Raw genomic sequence first — 19111 nt, 5'->3', positions numbered from 1 at the left:
AGATTGATTAAACTTTTATTAGGTAATTAGATGTTATGGTACAGATATAGCAGAACTATATCATACGGTATATACTCAAAAGATTTCAGAGGAAGTAGTGATCGGGTAACGTTGATTATATAGTATACGTAGGTGCATAATCATCCCCGTTGCAAGTAGGCAGAAATATGATTTAACATGATAGCAATGAACTTAAAAACAACAATATCTCTGAGTCATTATCGTACGTTTTACGTATATAGTCACCATACAGACTGATACTAACTATCGTTAGAGATTTGGTAAAGTAGCGTAGTTAATATTAGTGTTGTTATCTTTTTTAATATAAAGTTAGACGGGTTAAATGCTATAGCTGCGGCTACGGACACGAAATTAATAGTATAACTGATATTTTCATGATAACTTCTTCATTGTTATTCATACCGTAATTATGTCTTATTATTAATTATTAAGGCTAAAAAAGAACTCTGTTTAAGTTGATAATACGTTTTTCAAGAATAATTTCTTTATTGTCACTAAAATAGTAATTATTTCTTATATCAATCACTAGAACTCTAGAAGAATTCCGTAGAAATTGATAATTTACCGCAATGGAAAATGTAAGATGAAATGAATCAAATGGTTTAAATTATATTTTTGCTCCTTGTGTTATGATATCGCAATTTAAGCGCTGTCAATAATTATATTCTATCTAGTTAACAATTAATCGATCTATTTACATCGTTTACTTACTGATCGTTCATTTGTTTGGCTGATAATTACCTTACCACTATGTCATGCAGAGGTTGTTTTGATTTTATCAATCTCTTAAAAATTGTCTACTATACGATACTATTAAAATAGGCAAACGATCTTGTAGAAAAGATTTATTTTGCGGCTAAGTACGAAGATGAAGAAGTATTAAAAGAACATCAATGTGATATTAATGAAGCGACTTTAAGTGAGAAGGAAATTGACTATTTTCGTATTAAAGTAAGAAAATACTAGCTGTTGATTATACGTAATATGAGTTAGTCGTCCAACGATATAGTATCAAGAGACAGTTAGAAAGTTTATTCTTGGTCTAAAGGCACATTATCAAATTGAAGTACATCATCCAATTACCAATACTATTTAATCTTATTTACAATATAATGTGACAAAATCGTCGAATTGCATATTACTATAGGTAAAATCTAATATTGCTGGATTGATCTGTAGTTGTAAAAGTCTTATATTTCTGTTTATTGTCTTTATTATGATATTCCAGAAGGGAGATTTCAAGTGATATCAGATATAAACAGTAAAGTATAAACTGGTATTTATTAATGCACTTCCTATGATACTATATTGGCAAAAACATTAGGCTATATTATTACCAGCACATTGGTACTGTAGTAGACGACTACACTTAGACATTTGCATTTTACAATGTTAACAAATTTATATAAGGGAGTAGCCATTATCAAATTAAAATTATTTATAGTTATTTATGAATTAAAGCTCAGGTTTATCTTATCGATGCATAATCCATATTTCGACCACTTATCGCAATGTTGTTCAAATAATAATTAATTTTGTATCAACTTCTGTACATACTTTATAGGCTAAAAACGCAACCGCTTTACACTATGCATGTGCAAAAGGAGACTTAAGCGCGGTTGAATTGTTGTTGCGTTATGGAGCGGATCCCTTAATTTTAGATATCGGAGTAAGTGCCTTAGCTTCTAACGCTACTTATATACAGTATAAGAAGAATTATTTAATGCCGTTACGCAAAATCAAGAAGTTATTAACAAGTCTTTACCTGTATTAATAACATCATTTACTTTAAATTTACAATAATAAATGGTTTAAACTCGTAAAACTTCGACTAATTACGCCGGAATTTCCTATAATTTGCCCTTCTCTAATAGTGAAAAGGATTTAATATAATGTTCTTTTACGTAATTAGAGCAGCAGTTGGGCTCCCATACATTATGCTGCTTTACTTGGCCATCAAAATTGTGTAGAAATACTTTTTCGACATGATCCGAAAATAATTAGTTGTACTACTGGCAAGGTAGGCCTTTTAAGCTATAGTATACGGTGTCTGATTGTCATTAGTTTTAAATTTTATACTTATTCGTGCAGGAAAGATATCATCCAATTCATACTGCAGTATTTGCAAATGATACTGAATTAATAAAATGGCTAATACGTAATGGTGCAAAAATTAATAAGAGAGACAAGGTTATAATTTATTGATAACTAAATCTGAATTGCTTACGAATAATAAGTTAGAAGTAATCATTTATTATTTCAATGAATTTAAATAAAATAGGTAAGCATTTATTTTATATAATTATTCTATTTAACAGCGAGGGAATACACCTATACATACTGCTGCTTATCTGGGTTACAAAGCATGTGTGAGGACTTTACTAAATCTAGGAGCAAATCATCTATTGAAGAATAAGGTTAAGAAAATTTAATTGAACTACTTCTTAAATGTTGTTATAATGTTACATAGAAATCTAGATTACTAAATAGTACAATTACCACTTAGCAATTTTAGTGAATATTTGCTTTATCATGTAGAAAAAGAAATATCCAATCGATTTAGCTAAATCGAATGGCTATGGCGATGTTGTTGAAATGCTACAAAGGCACCAATATGCGACACCTAATGATCGGAATATCAGTAATACATCTTTAGCAAGTTCTACAGATACTTGGGATAGCTTAGATGATGTATTTGAGGAAGCTCAACTGGTCCATGATTACAAGAATACCAGCCCTCGCATGATTAAAGGTTAATATAGTTTATTTGGAGTAGCACATCAGTTGCTGATAAACTATTTTATCGTAGGATATTTCAGTTTCTAAGTTTGAGCAATTCTCACTTGTAAAAGTTTCTATACTATATACTCTTATACGCCTATAGAGCATGTTTGCCTGTGGATTAATGTTCACCAATGCAGTAGTTGTCGGTAGTTATTTGCTATAATCGATTCAACTGCAGTTAATTTTCATTATGCTTCATTCGTTATTAGACAAAAATGATAACAAGATGACTTTGAAAGGAACAATGGAAGGGAAAATTCTACAAAAAAATTTTACAACCATCTGCAATAAAATCGATGCAACTGCGTTGTCTGATTATTTATTCGAGCGAGAATTATTAACAGTTGATGATCTGCAAGAATTAGAACTCCGACATACTTCATCAAATAATAAAAGCAGGTCTTTGTTGCTAAGACTATTTAATATGCAATTGAAAGTATTTTACAGCTTGATGGATTGGTTAAAGTCTAGAGGCGACACCAATTCATCGATATTGTATAATTTACTGGACCATGAGCTCCAGGAATGTAGATCAGGTAATTCGACTTAGAATTGAAATTGATTCTCTTGTTAAAGAAGTCATACTGGCTTTATAGAAACTATCTTAAGACTAAATGATACTATAATAATTTAATTACCTAACGCTATCTATCTTGACTGAATTGATTGTCGATAGAATTATTCATCATCATGTTTAAGATAAGGATTTTGAATTGTTGTACAATTCCTTATAAGTTTTATTTACAATATTACCTTACTGGATATTTGCTATAGTAATATTTTAAATGTATACGTTTTGGATTACCGGAATATTCTAAGTTTTGCCATATACAAAGCCTTATGATTTCCTGAAATTATTGCATCTGTGATAATTATTATTCTACAAGAATATTATTATATAACAGCATTGGCTGTTTAAAACGAAACCTCAACTCCTAGAATTAATAATGTCCGATATTTTATTTATTCTATGATTATAATCAAAAGCCCTTTCGTAATGTGAAATATTGCCATTTATACGTACTTTACGAAATTTAATATTATTATATTATATACTGTATAGTCAGTGTGGCGTCATTTGTTTTATCTTGTAATTTATAATTTTTCAGAAAATTTAATTTAAAACTATAAATAAAATGAGCATCGAAAAGAATATCCAATTTAACTCTATACTGCTCCAGCCTGACGGTTTTTCTTTCGAGTTCCATTAACTGTCTCGCCCTGTTACGATCCATTACTGCACACGAGCAGGCACGAATACTCTAATATTGTAGCTGTAGACATATAATTGCGTCACATTAGAGATTTGAATTTTAACAACTCAAATTTTGAGGCGGTTGTAAAATCTATTCATTACAGTCCAAGGCGTATTATATCAATAAGAGTGCAATTACTGAATATCGAGGGCTAATGAACAGCTTATTGTAGCTTAAATGACCAAGTTTAAGTAGAGTACTGCAACCCTGGGCTGTAAGCTGTACAGTATAGCAGACCTAACCAGTCATGGACTACTACACTAGATGTACATCATGCCCATTTCGTTCATGATTTGGTTGGTGGCACCATATTCACCAAATTCTGGAGATTCTAATTAGGTATATTGTACACTAGACCTAACTATTTCAATCTGGATTTTTCATACACATCGACATGGGAGCAATATACAGTACATACAGAAATGGCCGTGTCGAAGTATACAATACGAACAATTTATATTGAACATTCCCATGATTAGATGATCGAGAAGAATTGGTGAATCAGCAAAGCACTACCAATAATGCTACGGATCAGTTACTCTAAGCTAACGACACTTGCAATCTATCCCCCTAGTCCGAGCAGCTCATGATGAATTATTGCATTCAGCCAAGCTTTCTTCAGCCTGTGCCATTTGTATTTCAGGCTGCACCACAACCCTAGACCAGCAGGCCATCCCTGACTATCCTGACCTACTTCACATAAGTGTTTGTAGTTCAATTTGAAGCACCTGCAACGGCAGAGCTAGAGTCTTGAAAGCAGACCTCTGCAAATGATGTCAAAAATAATAGCTGCCATGAGTGGTCGGCTTGGAGGTTAAGAATAAAAACCCGGAAACTTCAACAGTACTGTATGCTTCAAGATCAATGGCGCAGACTAGTGTAGACCAGTGTGCTACAGTACCGCCATTGCACATGTGCTTCCGCCATTTGCACATTTACAAGTGCAGTCAGATTGAACGATGCAACCTGGAGCAACGGCATAGCTAGAGTCTTGGAAGCAGACCTCTGCAAATGATGTCAAAAATAATAGCTGCCATGAGTGGTCGGCTTGGAGGTTAAGAGTAAAAAAAACCCGGAAACTTCAACAGTACTGTATGCTTCAAGATCAATGGCGCAGACTAGTGTAGACCAGTGTGCTACAGTACCGCCATTGCACATGTGCTTCCGCCATTTGCACATTTACAAGTGTACATGTCAGATTGAATGATGCAACCTGGAGCAACGGCATAGCTAGAGTCTTGGAAGCAGACCTCTGCAAATGATGTTAAAAATAATAGCTGCCATGAGTGGTCGGCTTGGAGGTTAAGAATAAAAAAAACACCGGAAACTTCAACAGTACTGTATGCTTCAAGATCAATGGCGCAGACTAGTGTAGACCAGTGTGCTACAGTACCGCCATTGCACATGTGCTTCCGCCATTTGCACATTTACAAGTGTACATGTCAGATTGAATGATGCAACCTGGAGTTTAGTCCGCCATGACTGTACGTACGATGATTGTGAGTTAGATGCCTATACGGTGGACAGTGTCCAGTACCGTATTGGCATACTGTACCGTACTGTGAAAACGTACAGTACGGTACAGTAATTTATTGACGAAGATCCAACTGGCAGCACACCAGCTAAATCGCGTCAAACCGTGTACAGCAGTAGATTGTGTTTGCTCGCGAATCGATGCCCACATCTCCAACGTCATTTGCTCAGTTTTGACTTGTAGTAACTCCATTACCTCGATATGCCGTTGAGTTCTTTGAGTAGATTAGCTAATATTATATCCTATAATAGTCAAGCTTACAGATATGGCTTGAAGATTCACCGATATTGTAGAGAAATTACTCGTCGTTACAATCATGCACATACAGGTTGCTTGACGACCGTCTCTGGCAATAGGTAAGCTATGGATTGATTGATTGCAGTAACTTAAATAGATAAAAGGTTCATTTTAGGCAGTAGATAGTTCCATTGGTTAATATCCCATAACGGAAATAGGGCTTACAGTATTTACTTGGATCGATGTTGTGAGGGCTTACGACACTGTTGTATAGTATGCTTAGAATGGCTCTTCATGTCAGAGCAATCCATGTTTGCATGCATACTCGTGCATGCAAGCAAACGAGTACATTGATACTACATGGCTATGCTACTGCCATCAATAACTCTTCTTGTGGAAGATGCTTCAATCTTACATTAGAGTCAACGATTTAGCTTGAAAAGCTAACTTACAATCAATAACATCGGTCATTCTTAACATGCAGATGGTCATACGCGTGTTTGTGGAAAGCGTAACCCTTTCCTAATATGTATAACATGAATCTGAGGTAGTGGTTATTTGTCTGTTAATTCGTCGCTGCTGACTACCAATCCGTCTTTTGCTCGATAGTGATCACTGACTATTTTGATATCACAATAAAAAAGTGTTAGCATAAAATAATTAATACAAAGTAGTGTATGTAAGGCATACTATTCGAATAATCTTGTTAGAACATAACCAGAATACATGACGGATTATCTTCAACTCCTTTATTGATTGTACTTTAAATGATTATCACATTAATTGGGATGCCATTCAATTTTTATTTTATCCATATTGAATTCTTACACCATTGAAAAATTCTCATGATATTAAAATTTTTTTAGCGAAATAAAATTTTCTTGTGGTAAGCTTGCAACTATTGCAGATGGATCTGTCCTTGTAGAAGTAAGTTCAAATTGAAGTAACTGTAGAACTTATTCATTGACTGCTAATTTAAATTAATCTCCAGACTTTGATAACTTATGTCCTACTTATCGGTATAATTTTAACCTTTACCTACTATATTTTGTATTACTGTAGAATAATGTCAATAGTGCATAGGGATAACGTTGCAGATAATAGATTTGCCTTATTTAGTTGAATATAATATTTCCTATTCAGAGGTCTGAAGTATGGGCTATAAATTACGTGATAGATTCAGGTATTCTATGGATTCTTGCTCAAACCAGTAATCTGTATTTTATAACTATAGACTGGATCGACCGCAGTCTTAGTTACTGCAGTGATGAGTCGAGCTACTACTTCCTACGCTGGCTTCGCTCCCTTACGGGTAATACATGTCAGCATAAGCTTATTATTCCAAACTCAAATCATTTACTGAATACTGCTAAAATAAATAGAATACTTTCTAAGCTTTGAAGCAACCTGTATGTAATAGTGCATTAGTACTTGAAATCAATAAGAATAAATAATTGATCGTTCTTAATTAATTAATAAAATGTGAAACGGTCTTGACATTATTTTATTGCTAAATAGGTGGATTATAGAGAGAAAGCCTCTGCGACTGGAAAGATACCAGTTAATTTTTTCAAGCGAGAATTAGGTCCAAGTGAAAGAGAAATTCTAGCAAGCAGAAGCATTGGTGTGTATTATTATCATTCTCGTTTAAGTTAATAATTATTCACTCGCAACTTTTAGACTGCATTGTATTGATCCTTGCATTCATTATAATTATGTATATAATTAATAGATCGTTCCATAAGGTCATCTTTTCAACGTGGTATGCCACAAGAAGTGCAGGTACGGAAAGAAATGCTAAACTTTATGTACTGAAGAAATATTTTCTTTGCTTTACTACATCTATGCCAAAAATATATATCACGATTGCCTTATGTTACTAATAGATTGTATGTAGCTTGATGTCTGCTGATGCCGAACGCGATACGATAGTTCCGGCTATAAATGGAGGTAGGAGACTACTTACTACTAATCATATATGCACCAGCTTATTATTTAATGACAAATAATTTGTTAGTAAGCTATTGAAAAGTTTTGCAAATTTTTGCATACCGTATGTAGCATCGGCCGCTTTAACGATATCAAACATACCGTGGAACGGACCAATTGGTATAGCCTTGATTAGGAGATGTAAAATCTTGAAATTAAAAATTTTGATTGACAAATTAATATTACAGGGGCTGTTAGAGTGGGTTATATTAATGATGAAGTAATAATCAATCCTACGCGAGTTGAGGTTAGTAACAGTAGTAATGTGATCAGAATAAATTTGCTAGACGAAGTACTTATTATAGATTTTGTGGTAAATAGGGATATCTGATAGACACATTGCTTCTCCTTGCTATTTTACTGCCATTATTAATTCATCTTTTGTTCTTTAGTTATATCAATCGAAGTTAGACTTAGTTATTGTAGCTTCTGCGAAAGGATTAGGTAATATTGTATTCGCAATTGTTAACATATTAATTGCATTGATTGGTATGCCTTTATAAAATAACTCAATGCTTACAAATGATTCTAGTTATGTTGGAAGGCACAGCCTCTGAGTTACCTGACGCTGGGGTTTTAAAAGCTATCACGTATGGCCTCGAAGAGGTTAGACATTAACGATATTGAAAATCCGTGAGCAAAATTGTGTATCTCACATGATTTATTTTGCATATGAAACGACTTGACTTTAAAGAAAATTAAACTATTGCTACTGTCGTTATTTATTAGGCCCAAAATGTTGTTAAAGCCGTAGAAGATTTTGGTCATAGATATGGCAAAGATAAGACTAATCTAACTTTCTATAGATTAGATGAAAGCATCAAAGAAGGAGCTTATAAGTAGGATTAAAAATTTTAAGGCTTACCTTACGCAATTATGCAACTTAAGAAGTACTATTATTTCTCTTTTATGCAGTCTTATAGGCGATCAGATAAATGATATCATGCTGGACTTTTCTCATAAAAAGGTATCGTTAAACTGTAGCGAAATAACAGTATGAAAGTATTTTTTATCGCTCGTTAAGTACGTGCATTAAATAAAGTCTTAAACACTCTAATGTAGCTTTCCCGGGATCGAGCTGCAAGGAAAGTTGTGGATGAAAATTTTAAAACTCTCCAAGGTAAAATTCAGCCTTATATTATTTTCGTACTAAGTTGATTATCTTGGTGTAATAATTACTTATTCTATATCTCATTTTACATAGAAATGTTTCCAAATGCTGATAACTTTCAATTATCAGATTCATTCAGTTCCGTTACTAAGAGATGTATAACTCAAAATGTGATGACTAAATCTATTCGGTACATTTTAAATTAATAATTAGCGCTCATGGAGTATACTGTGTTATAATTGTTCGTTAATGCGTTGAAGAACTATTACTTATGAGTTGATACTATTTGCTTCAATGTAAATAGCTGTGATGGTCGTGGATTGAATGATTTACGGCCAATCGATGCAGAGATAAACATTTTTCCAGCCTTACATGGTTCTTCCCTTTTTAAGCGTGGAGAGAGTCAGGTGTTACACAAAGCTTCACTGCTTTCGATAGCGTCAATAATAACTAATACCATTATGTAATGAGTGTTCTTGCATGGTTTCAGATTTTTACCACAGCTGTACTAGGGTCTAAACTTTCGCTACAAAGATTTGATATAACCACTGCGATATTAGGGTTAGATAATGACTCTTCAAGACTATAGAGTATTTTGAATTTAAGTCCGTCCTCTTATAAATTTTTTCGTAATAATTACAGTCTATCATTATATATACACTAACAGTATCCTTAATTCGATTTATTTACAGTGGCGAACGTCATCGCAGTTTTATTCTCCATTATGAAGTATGTTAGTTAGTATTCAGGGTTATGTTTTCTAACTTTCTTATCATAATATATATATAAGCTAATTACTTCGGTTAACCTGGTGACAGTTTCCTCCGTATGCAAATAATGAAATTGGAAGAGTTATGGAAAATTCTAGACGAGAAATTGGTCATGGTCAGTTCAGTTTTAAGAGTTAATAATTACTAATGCTTAAGAAGTCGTATAACCATGATCTGAATTACTGCAACAGGTACTTTAGCAAAGAATGCTTTACGATCTGTTGTATCTGACGACTTTCCGTTTACAGTTCGGTTAACTGGTCAAGTCTTGATGTCAAATGGTAGGTTATATTAGTTAATTATTAATGGATATTTAAATAATGTTAAAGATAATATTCAATGTGGACAGGATCGACATCGATGGCATCTGCCTGTGGTGGAAGTTTAGCATTGATGGATGCAGGTAAGCACCTGAATCGCTGCATATATTTAACACTTAATCTTAAATCAGTTTCTATGGTTAGATACATTCGTATTCGTATTTTATCATTTCATTAATTACTAATTACATCGCTATAATTTCGTTAACCTAAGGAGTACCTATTTCTCGTCATATTGCTGGAGTAGCGATGGGTTTAGTAGCTAATCCTAGTGATGATGGTTCAAAATTTAACTATAAGATTTTAACTGATATTGCGGTAAGTATCAAATATATAGATATGTACACGAAATGAATGCAATGCTAGTTAAATCGCCGAATCTTATTCTCTATGATACAATATAATTCTCGCACAAATACTATTAATACAGGGTATTGAGGACTATTTTGGAGAAATGGATTTTAAAATTGCAGGCTCAAGAGAAGGCATCACATCATTGCAGGTTAGAGAGCAATTGTGGTATCTTTTTCATGCTATCACATGTTGTGAATGATACAATAATGATAATTATGTAGGCGGATTTTAAAGTAACAGGAGTCTCTATGGAACTAATCGAGGAAGCGATAAAGAAGTCGGCTGGTTCGTACATTGCGTTTATGTCTTTAAATAGTCTATCAACCGTGATTGCAAGTGCCTGTAATACTCTCCCTAACATTATGATTCACCGCACATTTTTAGTGGCTAGAGGAAAGGTGCTCGACATAATGTACGGCGTAATAGATAAGCCACGATTGGACGTAAAAAGTAGCGCTCCAGTTTTTGGTAAATCAGTGCTTTATGTGTATTATCGTTGCTGACTATTTTATGAGAATGTCACAGACTCTTACTACCATTTATTGCTACTTTTTATAAGACATTGTTGATGTGCCTGCGGGTAAGAGGTTCAGTATAGTAGGTTTAGGCGGTGTCACAATCAAGGGTTTACAGGAAGAATACGGTCAGTCATGATTACAGTTATCATTTTTTAAAGCAGTTCTTAATATTTGTCTAAAATTACATATTAGGGTGTGACATAAATTTCGTAGATGAAGACAAAGTTTCAATTTATGCTCCAAGCGCCAAAGCCTTAGCGAATGTGAAGCAAAGAATAGAAGAGTTGATGGCTGATTTGAAAGTACGAGTATATCGTAGCTTTCCTTATTCACACTAAATTTAGAATGTCACACGGCAGCGTTGCTCTGCTATTATGACTTTGTTAACAAGTATTTGCAAAATTTACTTTAGGAACCAGATCTTAAATTCTCTCAAATCTATACCGGGAAGATTGTTGATATAAAGTATAAATCCTGAGTTATCTAAAACACGACTAGTATCCGATTTAATTGATGTCTTTTATTTTTAATTTGCAGGAATTTTGGAGTGATGTTGGAAATGGAACCTAATACTCAACCGATTCTGTTGCACGTATCTCAGTTGGATCATCGAAGGGTAGTACTGTAGCAGTCTTATTAGAGTATTTCTATGGTCACATTGGTTCCAGTTTTAACTGTTATTGTCCATATGAATACTTCATAGGTATCTAGACCAGAATTACTTGGTTACAGTATTGGTCACGAAATGACGGTGAAGTGCTTTGGTCGTGATCCGATAACAAACAGATATCGGCTATCAAGGAAGGCACTATTGCCAGCGCTGTCGAGTTCCATATTTCCACCTAACTCATCCACTGATCCTAAGAAAAAAGAGACGCCCAGTAAGGATGACATCAAAGGGATGGAAGAGCTGATCGGTAGCCATTCTGAACACGAACAGGAACAATAATTTTTATAGGATAACTGTATGTATTTCCATCGATAACTGAGGATCAGACACCACCTTTAGGTGAACAAATCACTATGCAATATTCAAAAAAATCACTCAACCTTTTATGACCATTGATAAAAGTCAAGCCATGTTTTATTGGATAAAGATTAGCAATGTATGTAAAATATTACTATATTATATCTAAAGATCTTACAATACGCTAATGATACAACATCTGTTTTTATTGTAAAACATTCAAATCGGACACGCTTTATCACGAAAAGAAGGTTTTAATTAATCCTATATTTGGAAACTGAATACTTTTAAAAATTCTCTTTAATATCAGCCAGCTTTTAATATACAGCATGCATCATGCATATGACAATATTTAATATCGCCTTTATACGCGTATATAAAATAAAAAGAATTTCTTTACATTAATATGTAATGGTGTGCAAACCATTTGATTGGATTAAACCAACACGTAACGAAAGTTTAATTAACGAACATTACATCATACGTGTTAGGACATTTTATAGTAGTTACTGTGCTAATTCTAGTAAGATTCTCTTGTTATTTACACCGCTCACACGCTTAACCTTTACCTTTACTCTATCTCCTGGACCCAATGGGCGTTTTTCGCTTTCTATATGATTATACTTCACGTTAGTTTAATCGAATAGATAAAAGAATTTGACGTACATCTTAGCAAACGCAGACATACCAGATTGAGTTATCACTTCCTCACCAATCCGAATCATGCCGTCTGTTCCTAGTCCACAATCCACAAATATACCGAAAGTAGTCACATTTCTGACGCAACCGGTCAAAATTGTGCCATTTACAATTGACTGCAATGAAATAATGCTACTTCGGAATACAGGTTCATCATAATCTGTTAAAAAAAGAGTAAGTCGGAAACTTGCACAACTAGATACGAATATTTAAATTTTTCGTTACCGGATCTAATATCAAAATCAAGGTTCTGTTGCAATGCATCGCATAAATTTTTAAATACGTCAGAATCAATCCCTAGACATTTTTGCAAAGCTTCAAATCCTTTCAATAAATGATAATATATGCACATTAGAATCTATTAGATTCTACTGCAGAATAATACAGATCTAAATAAGAAGTAACTTTATTGGAACAGTTTATATTCGCTATACGGTACCGTAGATTGACTGTAAACAAAGTCTACATCATCGGAATACGAACCTGGAATATTGAGCTGTAGCGTAACTTTTTCAATCAGTTTTTGGTCGCCTATGTCATCCATTGTAGCTCCTAAGTACCGGAGAAATCTGGCAAAAAAAATTCTAATCAATCACTGTCGGTATCATGCAAAGTCGACGATAGAAATACCGTACTTCAGTGCTGAAGGATAATTGTCGGGATGAATTATCGTCATATCTAGCTTGTTAGATTCTGCTATTATTCTCTGTTTCTTTCTTGCAACGATACTACTATCAGTGGATATCTTCCTTTTCCCAGAACTTGTTGATACCGTCAGGCTCGTGTAGTTGCTCAAGTTTTCCTCATAGGAAGCTATTGACAAGCAAGAAAAATACATTCCATTTCAAAACTATATAATGGTATCTTTGCTTTCGGATCTCTTGCAGAATGATATGTACCAGGATTAATTCGTAGAAAGCCAGCACATTGTTCAAAAGTTTTCGGTCCAATTCCTTTTATTTTCTTTAACTGTTCACGGTTGCATAGCGGACCATTCTCTTTTCTATATTCAACTATAGCTTTTGCACACTTAAGATTGAGACCGGCAACGTGCCTATTATAATACGTAGGCCAAAGTTAAGCGGACTTGCAACAAATACTATTTTAAATTATCTAAAAGTATCCTACTGTAGCATTGTCACGTCGGCAGTATTACAATCGATTCCAACAAAACTAACGCACGCCTCTAAGACACCTTTTACCGCTTTTTCCAGTAACTTATCAGGAATATCATGCTATGACATAATATTATGAGTTTGTAAGTTTTGATAAATAAAATAACTAAACAATTTTCATCCCAATCTTTAGCGATGTGCATAATTACCTGATACATACCAACACCCAAATGTTTTGGCTCTACTTTTGTCATCTCAGCAAGTGGGTTTTGCAATCTTCTAGCGATAGAAACTGTAGTAAGAAATATCAGTTTAATGCTTAATTTGCCTTATACGTACTGCAATATTACAATAATCTTCAAGGGTTCAATAGAAAGAAACTAGTAATTAATACATCTATCCGTTTACCGGCACTCCTTAAGTTTGGCATTAACTTCGGCAGTTCCGCTCTGCCAAGTTCCGATATACTATACCAAGAGCTCCCAGATTCGTTGACAAAGCTGAAAGACATTTTACTATCAAGATAGAACAAAATTAAGCTTAAAAAGCACACAAGATCTTACCAGTACTTGACCTTTTGAAAATTGAAAGCTCTCCTTGAGGTCAAGTTACTGAGTAGAGTTTCCACATCGCGGCACGCACAACCGTTACCAATTGCTATAAGCGAACACCTGGGTATCCATAAACCCCCAAAAACGTAAAAGTAATTATTATACAGTAATAATGCTTTAATTAAAAATGTCAATAATACTGATTTACTAGTACTTTTTAATTCAAAAAAATCTTACTTGAATCCTTGGACAAGGTTGACTAGAGTTGCCTCAGCTTCGCTGATTCTTGCATCATGTATATAGATTATAGTAGCGTGCAATACTTCACCTGTAATTACGCCTTACATTAATTAAAATAAAATAATAATTGGTGTTCCTACAAATGCCTAAAATAGACAATTTAAATACCTAATTTATCAATTATAGCTAATTTGCAACCATTTTTATATCCAGGATCTATTCCCAAGATGACTTTTCCGCTTACTGACGGAGTCAACAACATCCGACGCAAATTTTGAGTAAAAATACTCACAGCCGCTTTTTGGGCTTGACATGTCAGATTACGTCTAGCAATAACAACACTGGCATTATTTCATCGCAAGCGTAAAACTTCACTACTCATTTGACTGCAACTACAAGTAGCTGTGCAATATTTAATTTATTCTAACATATTGAATTAATGCAAAAAGGCGCTTGTTTTTACCGAATCCGTCTTTCTTCAGCAGGTTGTAGCAATCGAACAAATGCATCCTTTGTTGCTTCATTAAATATGCGTTCAACATCTAATCATAGAGAAAAAATCGGAATATCCATAGATAAACGATCGAATAAATTACGATCATCTCACGGGAAATTTCACAAAGTAATTTATAAATTGGTATTCTTATGGCGATAAAGTTTAGCTAGACCTTTTCTTTTCGGGACAAATGGGAATATTTCATTTCTTGCCCATGTGCAGAACTTTTCCTGAGCTTTGAAATCAGCTTTTATTTTCACAGTTAGGATTTTCTCTCGTTCACCACGATTCAGAGCCAACACCTAATGATACCGGTAAGTCAATAAAATCTAATTTTATACATGCCAGATTTCATAGCAGTTTTCGTCCTATCCACATCTAAACTCGTCTACTGATATCTGTACAGTAGATATAGTAGGCGTTGATCAAAGTATGCAAGTGTGACTGACGGCGTATAATATGTACCTGATGAGGTAGAACATGTGTAACTTTTCTTTGAAAGTTAGAATATCTCTCCAAAACATTATCGAATGAGGGATTATGCATTTGCTGCTTGATTGTTGTTGACGATAGGAATGAAGTGATCTCAGCATTTTTAAATCTAATAAGCATTATGTATAAAGAGTCTTAGAATACAAAACTGATATTATCTTGCATTTGTATAACTGTAAATTGGGAAGGCTTACACATACGGTAATAATGTATACGTACGACTTGCTATCATAGGAATGATAATTATAATAAGTTGGTCTTAATGATGTACACTGTGTTTGCTCTTACTCTAAAAATAATGACTCAGCTTACAGTTTGCCGACGTAACTTCTGCAATTAGAATTCTTGGCGATTACATTAGCTAAGATGTGTTTGACACCATTCTGGATCTCTTCGATTGATGCTAGACCTGGTAGTTAAGATATTTCAGTTTCAACCATTTAATCATAACTATCTACTACAGTGCACGTCCTATCCAATAAACGATTCAGCGACAGAATTAATCACAGATGGTTATCTGGCTAAACACAACTATACGTACTTCAGTACTAGAAGTGATATTACTTGCACACTAGGGTTATCAATAAGTGATATGCCAATGGTATGTTGCAAGTTCAGTTACTGACAATACGATAGCAACTATTATATATAACAATTTATTTCTTACATACGATATATAATAAAATTAAAAGTAATACATCTTTTACGTTCAAAGTTCATACCTTGAGTATCTCTTTTGATCCACGATTTAAAATTCACTTGATCAATTTTATTTTCAAGTAATAAAGTGGCTAACTTATCCAGACCAAGTTTTTTAGCTCTATCGGCTAATGATCCAGTGGGAGTTGTTTTAAACTGTTTAGCCTACAGTAGAATACGGTAAATATATAATATCTGTTGACAATGGTAGCCACTGTAGTAAGTTATGGATAAGACAACAATATACTAGTAAACTTTGAGTATAAAACAGTGCCGTCCTATCTTAGGTTGAAGTAATTATTGCCAGTCATTTCTCTCACCAATTCTTTAATTTCTTCCACAGACTCAGCGCGATCGAGCTCTTGCTCTAGCTGTAAAGTTAAAGCACCGCTTTTTTGCAGCCTTGTCTTTAGTTTCTTGCTTTCTTCTTGAAGTAATCTAGTAGGATGAAATAAAGATATAGTCACCAGTAACACAAGGTGAAGTTTTGAGCTCGTTACTGCTGACTGTAGTACAACATGATGAAAGAATTATGGCATTGAGATTTCCATCCTATTTATCCTACGATTATGCATGAAGCTGTAAGTTGAACAACGTCAATAGTAGGTTACTGAAATTCATCCTTTGCATAACTGATCGCACGCATATAATAACACAGTGAGCACACTGAACACAGAATAACAGTGCTATCGACGGCATTTTGTGGCCGCAGACTTATGGTGCACTATGGACTGTGTGAAAGTCTTCATCCTACGGTATCAGGATGGATAGGATTCTTCTACTGAGCAAGATTAGTCATTTAGTAAAGGTGCATTTGTGCATCACAACCCACGAAGTAACTCATCTGAATCATATTTGGCATTAAGTTAATCGTAAAGTTACTGTGTTAGTATAAATGTTTTTAAAAAAAGTACAATTTAACCATTTGCTATCGGAATAATTTTGTTTAATCGATTTGTACCAGATCGAATCACGACTGTCTATCGTTTCATCATAAGGCGTCACGACTTTGAATTGATAGTCATAATATCTTTAAAGTCTAGCCATAGTAAATATTATGTGAAGAATGATACAGCTAGCACAGTCGAAGGTATATATCATGGCTATTTTCAATCAAAGTAAAGTATTAGAAGGTTTGCCATCCATTGAATGCTAGCAAGTTAACACTAATCATCTGTAAAGTCGATCGTGTAGACTATCACGACTAAGGCTCAAGCCTATTTGTATAGGATTCAGTTATGGAACGATCATTGGTCCATGTATTGGACTTGATTCAAGAATTATTATTATTCAATATTCTTATTGGATGCGAAATGAGATAGTCAACATCGCCTTGAGCTAAGCAAGTTGCATAGTAGGTTCAGCACAGAGGAAAGTTAAGCAAGGGATTTTCCTAGCCTGCATATCGATCGTACAGTATGCATACTAGCGTTTAAAGTGAGAAATCATTTTGCAAGCCATCTTGAAAACTAGTACTGCAATTTCTAGCCCGGTCGGGACAAAAAGCCTTAGGATTAACTCAATATTGGAAGTTTATTTTGTTTGTAGTACTGTAAAGCAACCTTGGCTAATACTAACCAGGCATAACAGTAAGATTTCAGTGATCGTAGCATGCAACATGAGTGGGATGAATATCGGCGCCAGCAAATGATCGAGTTGAAAAACAAGGTGCTGAAACACGTTAAAAATAGACACCGCACCAATCCTGTTGACTATGCTTATTGATGTAGACGCAACTTACATGAAGTCTTCGTAGTCATTTCGAATTTGCTGAATATTTATATCATTAATTCCTTGGATCATGCTACTCTTGTAACGAACGATAAATGGCACAGTATTTCCTTCTCGTAATAGAGCGATTGCGTTCTTGACTGCGACTTCATTGGCTTGATAACGTTGAGCTAATCGCTTGATATAAAATGCTTGCAATGATTGATCGTGTCTTTGACTTGCCATCTAAATTAAAATGTCCCCAAAACAATAATAACTTTATCACAGGTTGTATAGCTATCATTCATTCGTCTAGAAACATTATCCATCTCTACTAATGGATAAGAATGCTCTATGAACAAGGGGAGAGAGAGATACGAGAGAAAAAGCCAAGGAGATCATAACTTGCATGAGAAATGAGGAGGAAAATAAATGATTACCGTGATCGCTCTCAATTTGTCCTTCTTATTATGATTCTATAATGATGGAATCTTGGCTATGAATGGAATGTGAGCTCTTGGCGATTCTACGGTCAGTCTAGTAGCGGCCACTGTTTTAGCTTTCACTTCAGCTTGTTGCTTTCACGTTGTATTTCCAAGGCTGCAATGACGAATCTTTTCGCATGCAATGGCCTGCCCAATGTCTTTGCATCGATGTGGACGATTTCGAACTGGTTGGATGGCAAGGAGTTCGCCGGCTAGCCGATGAAGAAATATTGACACCTGGACACTTGGACGGTCCAGAACGGCACCCCTGTCATACTGGATACCCTACCGTATGGATGTTTCGCGGTACACCCATGGGCTACGAGAAAGGAAGCCACAGTACAGTATGGTAGTAGTCCATGACTGCAGAAGCAGGACTAGAAGTCGAGGTTGCCATGGTCAGCATAGAGTCTGTAAAATCATGCTCAAATATATGAAAAATATCATTTTTCTGAGCCCAATTTTGTTTTGCTGAGTGACAACCTCCATTTTTATACGAAACCGGTTAAATTGCGTTTTCTCTGATGCTAAATAGAGAAATAAATACAGGTGATGGAGGCATTCGAATGATGAATCCTCCATCAGGTCTGTAAAGGTAATCAGCATTAAAAGTATTCATCTTGGATTCTTGGTATTGAATTAGTATGTTTACTAGAGGATTGTGCACGGATTACTAAAAAGTTGCCTACATTTTTGAGCCCATTTAGTAGTCAAGCTCATTTTAGTACCGTACACAACTAGAAATCTTGAACGACTGTCAAGT

At 34.6% G+C, this 19111-nt stretch overlaps 2 protein-coding genes across 2 annotated transcripts; one reads left to right on the top strand and one right to left on the bottom strand.

The window, feature by feature from the left end:
- Nucleotides 1-5796: 5796 nt before the first annotated feature.
- On the top strand, nucleotides 5797-11843 carry TRIADDRAFT_57060 (uncharacterized protein; the record flags this gene model as incomplete). Its single annotated transcript, XM_002113504.1, has 26 exons — nucleotides 5797-5951; nucleotides 6699-6759; nucleotides 7067-7144; nucleotides 7351-7456; nucleotides 7565-7614; nucleotides 7719-7782; nucleotides 8010-8068; nucleotides 8214-8265; nucleotides 8354-8427; nucleotides 8551-8660; nucleotides 8737-8788; nucleotides 8884-8941; nucleotides 9026-9122; nucleotides 9237-9339; nucleotides 9751-9817; nucleotides 9894-9983; nucleotides 10052-10105; nucleotides 10237-10340; nucleotides 10453-10524; nucleotides 10598-10661; nucleotides 10761-10844; nucleotides 10936-11019; nucleotides 11087-11196; nucleotides 11307-11359; nucleotides 11432-11510; nucleotides 11598-11843. 26 exons carry the CDS (start codon nucleotides 5797-5799, stop codon nucleotides 11841-11843), a joined length of 2226 nt encoding a protein of 741 aa, XP_002113540.1.
- A 524-nt stretch (nucleotides 11844-12367) lies between these two features.
- On the bottom strand, nucleotides 12368-18109 carry TRIADDRAFT_57059 (uncharacterized protein; the record flags this gene model as incomplete). Its single annotated transcript, XM_002113138.1, has 19 exons — nucleotides 12368-12471; nucleotides 12550-12720; nucleotides 12786-12884; nucleotides 13044-13129; nucleotides 13196-13373; nucleotides 13460-13614; nucleotides 13689-13795; nucleotides 13885-13967; nucleotides 14084-14190; nucleotides 14239-14346; nucleotides 14464-14566; nucleotides 14635-14807; nucleotides 14930-15008; nucleotides 15135-15264; nucleotides 15428-15563; nucleotides 15767-15863; nucleotides 16177-16318; nucleotides 16474-16591; nucleotides 17895-18109. The coding sequence occupies 19 exons, from the start codon at nucleotides 18107-18109 to the stop codon at nucleotides 12368-12370; spliced, it is 2391 nt and encodes a 796-aa protein (XP_002113174.1).
- Nucleotides 18110-19111: the final 1002 nt, after the last annotated feature.

Source organism: Trichoplax adhaerens, genomic scaffold, assembly GCF_000150275.1.
Source record: "Trichoplax adhaerens TRIADscaffold_6 genomic scaffold, whole genome shotgun sequence".
Classification (NCBI taxonomy): domain Eukaryota; kingdom Metazoa; phylum Placozoa; class Uniplacotomia; order Trichoplacea; family Trichoplacidae; genus Trichoplax; species Trichoplax adhaerens.
Note: the sequence above shows the minus strand (reverse complement) of the source record. Positions and strands in the feature narration are given on the sequence as shown.